The sequence below is a fragment of the Microcaecilia unicolor genome, chromosome 2, assembly GCF_901765095.1.
Source record: "Microcaecilia unicolor chromosome 2, aMicUni1.1, whole genome shotgun sequence".
In the NCBI taxonomy this organism is placed as follows: domain Eukaryota; kingdom Metazoa; phylum Chordata; class Amphibia; order Gymnophiona; family Siphonopidae; genus Microcaecilia; species Microcaecilia unicolor.
In genome coordinates, this window is record NC_044032.1 from 2,709,369 (window position 1) to 2,722,127 (window position 12,759).

Genomic DNA, 12,759 nt, shown 5'->3' on the forward strand with positions numbered 1-12,759 from the left:
CTAATGTACAAGGACTTTTTCTGTTCCATATCAGGGTCTGAATCCAGATTGACATGGCTCTAGCCAGTTTCTTTCTTCTAGCCAATCGAGTTGATCAGTTTGTTTTATAAGTTTTCCTAGAGATGGGATGTTGGATACAGGCCGGTAACTTTCATGTCTGTCCTGGTCAAGATTGTTCTTCTTTAGCAAAGGACACACCATTGCTATTTTTAATGCTGTTGGTAGCTGTCCATTAGAAAGAGATGTGTTCACAATTTTTGTGGCACCTTCTATGAGGCCTGTACTTGCCTGCTGCCCTATCTTTGATGGGCAGGGGTTGAGGGAGCAGCTAATTGTTTGTCAAGGCCTTTCTTTGTTATTGGGTTAAAACTGTCCCCTATGTCTGTATCAGGAGGGGGCGAGTTTGTGCATTCCTGGGTAGTACTTCCCTCACCTGTAACTGTTTTGTCTGTCTGTATTATTTAGATTGTAAGCTCTTTGAGCAGGGACTATTTCTTGGTGTCAGGTGTTCAGCGTTGCGTGCGTCTGGTAGCACTATACAAATGCTAATAATAATAGTTGATTAGAGATTAAGGGAAATTGAAATGGGACTTGATATACGGCCTTTCTGTGGTTTTTGCAACTACATTCAAAGCGGTTTACATAGTATATTCAGGTACTTATTTGCCCATAGTCACAAGGAGCTGCAGTGGGAATCAAACTCGGTTCCCCAGGATCAAAGTCCACTGCAGTAACCACTAGGCTACTCCTCCACTCATTCCACCAATAAGAGCCAACCACATCAGTGATGTCACAATGGCTTGATTGCCCGATACTTGACTCACTTCTGATATTGTGATGTCATAAGGGAAAGGGGGAAAGGGAAATGGAACTTGACATACCGCCTTTCTGAGGTTAATGCAACTACATTCAAAGCAGTTTACATAGTATATTCAGGTACTTATTTTGTACCAGGGGCAATGGAGGGTTAAGTGGGAATCAAACTCAGTTCCCCAGGATCAAAGTCCACTGCACTAACCACTAGGCTACTCCTCCACTCATTCCACCAATAAGAGCCAACCTCATCAGTGATGTCACAATGGCTTGATTGCCCGATACTTGGCTCACTTCTGATATTGTGATGTCATAAGGGAAAATGGGAAAGGGAAATGGGACTTGACATACCGCCTTTCTGAGGTTTTTGCAACTACATTCAAAGCGGTTTATTTATTTATTGCATTTGTACCCCACATTATCCCACCTTTTTGCAGGCTCAATGTGGCTTACAGAGTGTTGTTATGGTTTACATATATTCAGGTACTTATTTTGTACCAGGGGCAATGAAGGGTTAAGTGACTTGGCCAGAGTCACAAGGAGCTGCAGTGGGAATCAAACTCGGTTCCCCAGGATCAAAGTCCACTGCACTAACCACTAGGCTACTCCTCCACTCATTCCACCAATAAGAGCCAACCTCATCAGTGATGTCACAATGGCTTGATTGCCCGATACTTGGCTCACTTCTGATATTGTGATGTCATAAGGGAAAGGGGGAAATGGAAATGGGACTTGATATACTGCCTTTCTGAGGTTTTTGCAACTACATTCAAAGTGGTTTATATATATTCAGGTACTTATTTTGTACCAGGGGCAATGGAGGGTTAAGTGACTTGCCCAGAGTCACAAGGAGCTGCAGTGGGAATCAAACTCGGTTCCCCAAGATCAAAGTCCACTGCACTAACCACTAGGCCACTCCTCCACTCCTGGAACTGCCGGTAAATGTATAGAAATTTTCGGGCCCTCTTACTAAGTCGTGTAAACACCTATGTGCACCCAACACACATGAATTTGGAGTTATCACCCGGCTAACACATGGCCCTTGAAATAATTTCATTTTTGATGCAGAAACCGGGCAGTAATGGTCATTCTACGTGAATAGATGACTACTGCATGGTTACCGTGTGAGACCTTACTGCTAAGCCAATGGCTGGCGGTAAGGTATCAGACCCAAAATGGACCCCTGCCAATTTTTATTTTGCCGCACGTCCATTTTTGGCAAAAATTTTAAAAGGCCTTTTTTTTACAGGTGCGCTGAAAAATGGACCTGCATGCGCCCAAAACACGTACCTCCACTACCGCAGCCCATTTTTCAGCGCACCTCAATTCTTATAGTTACTACAGAATCAATAGCGCAATTGGTTAGAGCACATGACCTCTTCAAGCTAAAAAAAACAAAAATGAGGGCCCAGTTCAGTGTCATCAGTGAACACAACTCTGGTTCATGGGCTTGTGTGGGCTGTTTCCTGTGTATACTTCCCATGGTCTGCAGAAAATTCAATGGTGGGCCACAGGTTGCCCACCCCTGCTGTACAGCATGAGAAGACAAGTAAGGTATTAATAGGTGCGAAAAGAATAAGGAAAACCTCAATTATGTATCTTATGAACTTTCTTCACCTGAATATCTAATCCATTCTGTCATCTCCATCTTAACTATGTATTTCTCCTAATCACCACTTACGGAACAATATAAGCCACACTGAGCCTGCAAATAGGTGGGAAAATGTGGGATACAAATGCTACAAACAAACAAACAAATAAATAAATAAATATGAATAGTTTGGAACTGACTGGCTTTTCACAAAGGTCTGAATCTGAATCAATTATTTCTATATATGTTTATTTTATATATTTCTTTTATGTAAGGAGAGTAAATAAAAGCAAGAGGAAAAGGAAACCGATATGGTTCTCCAAGCAAGTGGCTGAGAAAATAAAGGCTAAAGAATTAGCGTTCCAGAAATATAGAAAATCTCAAGAGGAGGAACACGGGGAGGAATACCGGATGAAACTGAAAGAAGCCAAGAGAGAGGTACGTCTGGCGAAGGCGCAAGCGGAAGAACAAATGGCTAGAAATGTAAGGAGGGGCGACAAAAATTTCTTCAGATATATTAGTGAAAAGAGAAAGACTATAAAGGGAATTGTGAGACTAAAAGATACAGCGAACCGCTATGTAGATAATGATGAAGAAAAAGCCAATTTACTAAATAGATACTTTTGTTCGGTTTTCACTGAAGAAAACCCTGGAGAAGGACCGCAAGGGACTGGCAAAAGTACATCTGAGAATGGAATGGATATAGCACCGTTCACGGAAGAGAGTGTGTATCAACAACTTGGAAAGCTAAAGGTGGACAAAGCCATGGGACCGGACGGGATCCACCCCAGAATATTGAGGGAGCTCAGAGAGGTCCTGGCGGGTCCTCTTAAAGATTTGTTTAATAAATCCTTGGAGACGGGAGAGGTTCCGAGGGACTGGAGAACGGCGGAGGTGGTCCCTCTTCACAAAAGTGGTTATAGGGAAGAAGCTGGAAACTACAGGCCGGTAAGCCTCACTTCGGTTGTTGGAAAAGTAATGGAAGCCATGCTGAAGGAAAGGACAGTGAATTTCCTAGAAGCCAACAAGTTGCAAGATTCGAGACAACATGGTTTTACCAGAGGGAAATCGTGCCAAACGAATCTCATTGAATTCTTTGATTGGGTAACTGGAGAATTGAATCATAGACGTGCTATAGACGTAATCTACTTAGATTTTAGCAAAGCTTTTGACACGGTTCCTCACAGGAGGCTCTTAAATAAACTAAATGGGCTGAAGATAGGTCCCGAAGTGGTGAACTGGATTAGGAACTGGTTGACGGACAGACGACAGAGGGTGGTGGTAAATGGAGTTCGCTCGGAGGAGGGAAAGGTGAGTAGCGGAGTGCCTCAGGGATCGGTGCTGGGGCCGATTCTGTTCAATATATTTGTGAGTGACATTGCCGAAGGGTTAGAAGGTAAAGTTTGCCTATTTGCGGATGATACTAAGATTTGCAACAGAGTGGACGCCCGGGAGGGAGTGGAAAGCATGAAAAGGGATCTGAGGAAGCTAGAAGAATGGTCTGAGGTTTGGCAATTAAAATTCAATGCGAAGAAATGCAAAGTGATGCATTTAGGGAGTAGAAACCCATGAGAGACGTATGTGTTAGGCGGGGAGAGTCTGATAGGTACTGAGGGGGAGAGGGATCTTGGGGTGATAGTATCCGAGGATCTGAAGGCGACGAAACAGTGTGACAGGGCGGTGGCCGTAGCGAGAAGGTTGCTAGGCTGTATAGAGAGAGGTGTGATCAGCAGAAGAAAGGAAGTGTTGATGCCCCTGTACAAGTTGTTGGTGAGGCCCCACCTGGAGTATTGTGTTCAGTTTTGGAGGCCGTACCTTGTGAAGGATGTTAAAAAAATGGAAGCGGTGCAAAGAAAAGCTACGAGAATGGTATGGCATTTGCGTTCCAAGACGTATGACCAAAGACTTGCTGACCTGAACATGTATACCCTGGAGGAAAGGAGGAACAGGGGTGATATGATACAGACGTTCAAATACTTGAAAGGTATTAATCCGCAAAAAAATCTTTTCCGGAGATGGGAAGGCGGTAGAACGAGAGGACATGAAATGAGATTGAAGGGGGGCAGACTCAAAAAAGATGTCAGGAAGTATTTTTTCACGGAGAGGGTGGTGGATGCTTGGAATGCCCTCCCGCGGGAGGTGGTGGAGATGAAAACGGTAACTGAATTCAAATATGCGTGGGATATGCATAAAGGAATCCTGTGCAGCAGGAATGGATCCTCAGAAGCTTAGCTGAAATTGCGTGGCGGAGCAGGTGGGGGGAAGAGGGGTTGGTTGTTGGGAGGCTAGGATAGGGGAGGGCAGACTTATACGGTCTGTGCCAGAGCCGGTGATGGGAGACGGGACTGGTGGTTGGGAGGCGGGAAATACTGCTGGGCAGACTTATGCGGTCTGTGCCCTGAAAAAGACAGGTACAAATTCAAGATATGAGTTTATCTTGGGCAGACTGGATGGACCATGCAGGTCTTTTTCTGCCGTCATCTACTATGTTACTATGTATTTCTGATAACTTGTGTCCTAGAACCAGACGGAGACTGGCTTTTTAAATTATATTTCAGGGCTAAGATACAATGTTTATGAACTCAAAGGTCCAAATATGCCCAGATGTGACCAAAGATCCACAAAAGAGGTGGTTGCAATTTTTATTGCTTTGACTCACCGCTTATATGTATCAAGATTTTCATGTAAATGTTTGGTTACATTTCAGGGTGGTCCATCTTGCGTCATTTGCGAGTGCTAAATCTCTGGAAGCGTAAGTCTCTGATATTCCATCTTTGGTCCCCGTTGTGGGATCTGCTGATGTAGCTGAACCCCCGAAAAGCTGGATTGAGAGGTTACCAGTGTATGTACCAGATAGACGTTAATTAAGTTGCCGAGTAGCCTATTTCTTATTTAACTTTTTTCCTATAAAGGGAAGGTTGGGTCTCCCCGTAATTGTGGGCTGATTTAACTCCCATGAAGAGAAACTATTTGTCTTGCTTCTTTGTTTTTCTTTTACATTGTATTTTCTTATTTCTTATGTGAAAGTCTGTTTTTCTCTAGCAAGATCTTACTTGTGTAATATTTGTTTAAATTTGATAAAAGTAATAATTAAAAAAAACCACACAAATAACAATTGTGCATCATCCAACCGACTTCAAGCAGTTGGAAGTGGCAGCAAAATTAATTGGAGATGGGGCTTTGCCCCTAAATTGTTGAAATCCAAAGCTCTTGGCAAATACACTCTCCTTCTGTCAGCTGGGTTTAGGTAGATCCAGTGTGGGGGATGGGAGACTTAAATGCAAACATTGTGTCCTTCATACTGAAGCTCCTGCCAATGCTGCATCTGCACCCTTTCCACTCCCAGGCAGACAGCCCCTGCTAAGGATGTACAATGTGCATTCATTACCAATATAGGTCATGCAAAATTGATTTAACACATTATAACTTATAAAACAATGCATTTTTTTTTTTTTTTTACAAATGTGTCTAAACATGAATGTGTGAAAAGAACAACAACAACAAAAAACCTCACAAAAGGAAGAAAAAAGTCCCCATGAACTGAAAATATTTACTCTGTGCAGATCTCTAGCCTCCACCCTTGAATATTTAATATCATTAAAAACAACGCAGCTTCCCTCCGCTGCTTGGAACACTATGGAGTAATGCAGAGCCCTTCACACGTAGAGCAAATGCGCCATAACAGTATTAACTGCCAGAGCTCACATAGCACCAACCCTACCCGTGAAAAGGCAGCACTGTAATCGTTACACCAGGATTTCAACCCCAACACAGCTATTGAGAAAACAACAGCACAAGGCAGACGGCTACAGATTCCTACAGTTGAACTTAGAACTTCCGAATACGGCTTGGTCAGACACACACAACACAGACAGATTTTCATTAAATGTAGAATAATTATGTTAATTTATATCTTCATAATGCAGCATCCAAAAATGTTCCCTGCAGTGCAAAAGAAGGGTTCACAAGAAGAAAGAAGGAGATACCCTCCCCTACCCCACCCCCCTCACAAGAATAATAAGAGCTCAGTGGTCTCAAATCAATATTTTCATCAGAAGCATGGGCCCTACTAAAATGTTTTCTGAAATGTAACAATTACAAAGAATGGAAAATTAATGTATGCAAAGCGGAAATGAGAGAGTTATAAATAAACTGCAGGAGAGCTCAAGAGCTGAGCTGCATCTCCAGCTACCTTTCTTTTGAAATGATCAAGCAGTGGCCACAGAACTTTTTCATTCCACTCTGGACCTTTCTTCGTCTCCTCTATTGATCTTGATACTTGCAAGTCCCTTGTCTCAGGGATAGGAAGGGGCAGTGGCGTAGCCAAGGTTGGGCTTGGGTGGGCCCAGGCCCACCCACTTTGGGTTCAGGCCCACCCAGTAGCAGCACACCTATGATGTGGCTGGCAGGGATCCCCAAGCCCGACCAGCCGAAAACAAGTGTCCTTCCTGCATACCTTGTAAGTAGCAGATCTTCGCCTGCAGTGAGCAGTGACATACATACTGCTCGCACTGGCCCCACAGCCTTCCTCTGATGTATTTCTGCCTAGGCAGAAACAGGTAGTTGCATCAGAGGGAAGGGTGTGGGGCCAACACGAGCAGTGTATATTAGTTGCTGCTGGTGAAAATCTGCTATTTAAAAGGTATACGGGAGAGGGGGGATGTTTGAGAGACCTTATGGCATGCAGGCGAGAGAAGGAGAGACCAAATCACCAGTGGGAGGGGGGGAGGTTCTTCTGCTCACCCAACTTGGGCCCAGGCCCACCCAAAATTGGGTGTCTGGCTACGCCTCTGGGAAGGGGCTACCTTCAAGTACTGCAGACCAGGGCAAACTGGCTCCAGTTCCAGAGGCCGTGCGTATGCTGCAGGGGTCCTTTTACTAAGGTGCACTGAAAAATGGCCTGCGATAGTGTAGGCGCGTATTTTGAGCGCGCACAGATCTATTTTTCAGCACGCCTGCAAAAAAAAAAATGCCTTTTAAAATTTTTCCAAAAATGAATGTGTGGCAAAACCCAAATTGGCGCGCGTCCATTTTGGGTCTGAGACCTTACAGCCAGCCATAGACCTAGCGGTAAAGTCTTATGCGGTAACTGGGCGGTTATGAGCTGCGCACGTAGCAGATGCGTGCCGGAAAATACAAATTATTTTTCAGACACGCATATCAGATGCGCGCCAAAAATGAAATTACCACAAGAGCCACGCGGTAGCCGGGTGGTAACTCCATTTTGGCGTGCATTGGGTGTACATAGACGCGGCTTAGTAAATTGGCCTCTACGGTTGTTGTTACAAAACAAAATCAATTTTACTGAGTACTGAAGCCAAAATAGGCAAAAACATTAATGTAGTATTACAATTCTCCAAAGCTCCTACAGACCAGCAAAAATTTCAGATGAGATTGGTACCAATTCCTAATTTATTTTTTATTACATTTGTACCCTGCACTTCCCCACTCATAGCAGGCTCAATGAGGCTTACATATTATATACAGGTACTTATTTGTACCTGGGGCAATGGAGGGTTAAGTGACTTGCCAAGAGTCACAAGAAGCTGCCTGTGCCTGAAGTGGGAATTGAACTCAGTTCCTCTCAGGACCAGAGTCCACCACCCTAACCACTAGGTCACTCCTCCACTGTTGCTACTATTTGAGATTCTCACAGAAACCGAAGCCTGCACAGCCATGGAATGTTGCTAGTGGAGTGGAATAGCAACATTAACATTCCATGTAGAATCTCCAATAGTAGCAACATTCCATGTAGAATCTCCAATAGTATCTATTTTATTTTTCTTACATTTGTACCCTGCGCTTTCCCACTCATGGCAGGCTCAATGTGGCTTACATGGGGCAATGGAGGGTTAAGTGACTTGCCCAGAGTCACAAGGAACTGCCTGTGCCTGAAGTGGGAATCCAACTCAGTTCCTCAGTTCCCCAGGACCAAAGTCCACCACCCTAACCACTAGGCCACTCCTCCACTCCACTCCAGAGGATTTATACTTCTTAACTCTCAAAGTTAAGAAGTATAAATCCTCTGAATTTCGAGCCCATCATTTTTACTCATATAGAAAGAATCATCATTTAGCTTCAAGTTTTAAGACACAATTAAAAAGAGAGAAATAGTCACAGTGAGAATTTCATGGACAAAGATTCATATTAAAGTAAAACCAACAACATCTCGTCCTATTTTCTGATAGCCGTCTTAAAACTCAAGACAACCTGTTCTTTGAGCAAGAGGAAGTTGGGGTTGTCCACCACTCTAACCACTAGGCCACTCAATGTGCAGGACGTCAGGCTCCCAGAAACAGAAGCCTGTGCGGACGCACGAGGATAGGCTTCTACATGGAATGTTGCTACTATTTTTCTTTTTTTCTTACATTTGTACCCTGCACTTCCCCACTCATAGCAGGCTCAATGCAGCTTACATATTATATACAGGTACTTATTTGTACCTGGGGCAATGGAGGGTTAAGTGACTTGCCCAGAGTCACAAGGAGCTGCCTGTGCCTGAAGTGGGAATCAAACTCAGTTCCTCAGGACCAAAGTCCACCACCCTAACCACTAGGCCACTCCTCCACTGTTGCTACTATTTGAGATTCTCACAGAAACAGAAGCCTGCACAGCCATGGAATGTTGCTAGTGGAGTGGAATAGCAACATTAACATTCCATGTAGAGTCTCCAATAGTATCTATTTTATTTTTGTTACATTTGTATCCCGCACTTTCCCACTCATGGCAGGCTCAATGCGGCTTACATGGGGCAATGGAGGGTTAAGTGACTTGCCCAGGGTCACAAGGAGCTGCCTGTGCCTGCAGTGGGAATTGAACCCAGTTCCCCAGGACCAAAGTCCACCACTCTAACCACTAGGCCACTGCCTGAGCCCACAGGCTGGCTCTTTTCTTTATCAAAGGTTTTGCCACACAATACCCAGCTTCGTGGTGCAGTTGTAAATTGTCTGCCTTTCTCAATTTGCGTCAATTTGGAACTAGTGCCCAATTACCACATGCCCCGGGAAACGGAAATGGATGTGTGGCAAAATAAAAATTGGCATGTGTCCATTTTGGGCCTCAGACCTTACCACCGCCCATTCACACAGCGGTAAGGTCTCACGCATTAACCAGGCGGTAATCGTCAGCGTGTGTACACTGCCAATTACTGCCCGGTTAGCGCCGCATGGTAGAAAATAATAAAATAGTCCATTTTTGGCCAAAATCTTTTAAAGGGCCTTTTTTTTACAAGCGCTGTTCAGACAACATAGTTATGCTGTCCGCTTACATGTCTCTGATGTTTCAACATGTAGTTGTCAGATATTATCTTCATTTCCACCACCATTGTTCATTCACATAGGAGTCCTTTTACAAAGGCGCGCTGAAAAATGGCCTGCGGTAGTGTAGGCGCAGGTTTTGGGCACGTGCAGAATCATTTTTCAGCGCACCTGAAAAAAGGCCTCTTTTTTTCCCCCCTGTAAATGGACGTGCAGCAAAATTGAAATTGTCGCATGTCCATTTTGGGTCTGAGACCTTACCAACAGCCATAGACCTAGCGGTAAAGAATTTGGGTGGTAATGACCTATGCACGTCAGATGCCACTTGGAGCGCATCCGCTACGCACACCAGAAAATAAAAATTTTTCAGACATGCGTAGCAGACGCGCATCAAAATTGAAATTAGCGCCACATGGTAACTGGGCAGTAACTCCAATTTGGCGTGCGTTGGGCACATGAATAGGCGCCTACGTGGCTTAGTAAAAGGGGCCCATAGTTTTTTTTAATTTTTGTTGGTAGAGATATAACCCCTGATGCAGGCGTATTTGTATGCTGAAACACAGCTGTGTAGGGTTCACCTTGATTTACAGTTGCTGAGTTCAATAAAGAATCATCGGGTACCCTTGGGCCAGGCTGTAGTACTCGATGATTTCAGGATGAAGTACATAAGTACATAAGTAATGCCATACTGGGAAAAGACCAAGGGTCCATCGAGCCCAGCATCCTGTCCACGACAGCGGCCAATCCAGGCCAAGGGCACCTGGCAAGCTTCCCAAACGTACAAACATTCTATACATGTTATTCCTGGAATTGTGGATTTTTCCAAGTCCATTTAGTAGCGGTTTATGGACTTGTCCTTTAGGAAACCGTCCAACCCGTTTTTAAACTCTGCCAAGCTAACCGCCTTCACCACTTTCTCCGGAAACGAATTCCAGAGTTTAATTATACGTTGGGTGAAGAAAAAGTTTCTCCGATTTGTTTTTAATTTACTACACTGTAGTTTCATCGCATGCCCCCTAGTCCTAGTATCCACCTGTTCCACTCCACTCATTATTTTATATACCTCTATCATGTCTCCCCTCAGCCGTCTGTTCTCCAAACTGAAAAGCCCTAGCCTCCTTAGTCTTTCTTCATAGGGAAGTAGTCCCATCCCCGCTATCATTTTAGTCGCCCTCCACTGCACCTTTTCCAATTCTACTATATCTTTCTTGAGATGCGGCGACCAGAATTGATAAGTACTGATAGGGGGGTCATGATTCCAGGCACTCCAGACATCCTGAAGTTCGCTGCACACTGGAACACATATCCCAAATAGACTGGTGGCCGCAGATAAAAAAAGATGTGCGTGACTTTGTGACCTCCTAACTCATCTTTGCCTGTCAAAAGCCTTCCCATTTGCACCTGTGAAAGTTACTTCAACCTACTACTACTACTACTACTACTATTTAGCATTTCTATAGCGCTACAAGGCGTACGCAGCGCTGCACAAACATAGAAGAAAGACAGTCCCTGCTCTAAGAGCTTACAATCTAATAGACAAAAAATAAATAAAGTAAGCAAATCAAATCAATTAATGTGAACGGGAAGGAAGAGAGGAGGGCAGGTGGAGGCGAGTGGTTACAAGTGGTTACAAATCAAAAGCAATGTTAACCTCTCCCTATACCGGAGGTCTTGTGGGTCCTTATTGCCATGGACTTTGTGACGGATCTTCCTGTCTCTGAGGGATTTACCACTATATGGGCGATCATTGACTGATTTTCCAAGACAGCTCATTCCGTAACCACTTGTAACCACTCACATTAATTGATTTGATTTGCTTACTTTATTTTTTGTCTATTAGATTGTAAGCTCTTTCTTCTGTGTTTGTGCAGCACTGCGTACGCTTCGTAGCGCTATAGAAATGCTAAATAGTAGTAGTAGTAGTCTGGCTATCATCCTCAAACCAGTGGAGTTAGTTCTTGTAACATAGAAGAAAGAAAACTGCATCATACTTACAGAGAACTCTTAAGATTAATGACAGAATCATTAGCAGAAGACACAGGACCAAAAGGAAAACCTCGGTGTAGTTCTGGAAGAACGATTCGCATCTGTTCGCTAAAGACAGAAGAGAGATAAAAAGAATTAATTGTTGCCAATTTTCTTATGCCTTAATGAAACCCTGAAATCTTCAAGTGTACAGCGCTGCATATGTCTAGTAGCGCTATAGAAATGATAAATAGTAGTAGTAGTAAATCTAACCAGTGATTGCATGTCCATCACTGGTTAGATTTACCAGTGATGGACATGCAGAAGGTAAGTTTATAACAGGGTGTCTAGTCTAGTAAGACACGTACTACCCAATATTCAGCGTTATTTAACCAACTAGAAACAGCTCCTGGCTGGTTAAATAGTGCTTAGTCGGCTATCTGCCAATATTGAGTGGGAGATAGTTATCTCCTGCTGAATATCCCCGGTCAGCACTTAGCGAATAACTGGCTATATCACGTGATATAACTGGCTATCTGTGAATATTCAGCGCATCACCAGCTTAGTTTGGCAGCCAAATTGGGCTGACAAAATAACAGGCCTATCTTTGGCCGGTTTAAACTTAACCGACCAGCGCTGAATATTGACACGGTCAAAAATAAACAGACTATTCAATGGCCAGAAATGACCCTGCAATGAATATCCGGGCTCGGTCAATATTTAGGGTTCTGAGCACCCACAGAGCTGGCTTCTGAACAGGCAAGTATGTTATACCCGGTTTGTAAAGGCATATGTAAAACAAATGAAAACCACTGCGATTCTCCTGAGGTCTTAACCTGGCTCAATACCTCTGCGAGAGAGCTGTACAAACTCTCGCTGTCTCTATTGAACTGTTTTCTGCACTCAACACCTTGTAACTGCCCCATTGTTCCACGTAAGCCTCATTGAACCTACCATTAGGTGAGAAAATGTGGGCCACAAATACAATAAATAAATAAATAAATAACACTCAAAATGAAAAACTCTACATTCACTGAACTATAATTTCATATGCTCACAAAAAAAATATTTAGGGGGAAATTAAATAAATTAAATAAATGAGAGAGGGGCATAACTAGCAGAAAAAGGAGGTGT

General features: G+C 43.7%; 1 protein-coding gene across 1 annotated transcript in view; it reads right to left on the reverse strand.

Moving 5' to 3' along the window:
• The window catches only part of LOC115461766, a 568,733-nt gene extending 556,182 nt beyond the window's left edge, over nt 1-12,551 (reverse strand). The window contains exons 1-2 of the mRNA XM_030191811.1: nt 12,497-12,551; nt 11,656-11,754 (exon numbers count right to left, since the gene is read on the reverse strand). Of these exons, the coding sequence (XP_030047671.1) occupies nt 11,656-11,754; nt 12,497-12,551 (154 nt within the window). The remainder of the gene's footprint in view (nt 1-11,655; nt 11,755-12,496) is intronic.
• Nucleotides 12,552-12,759: the final 208 nt, after the last annotated feature.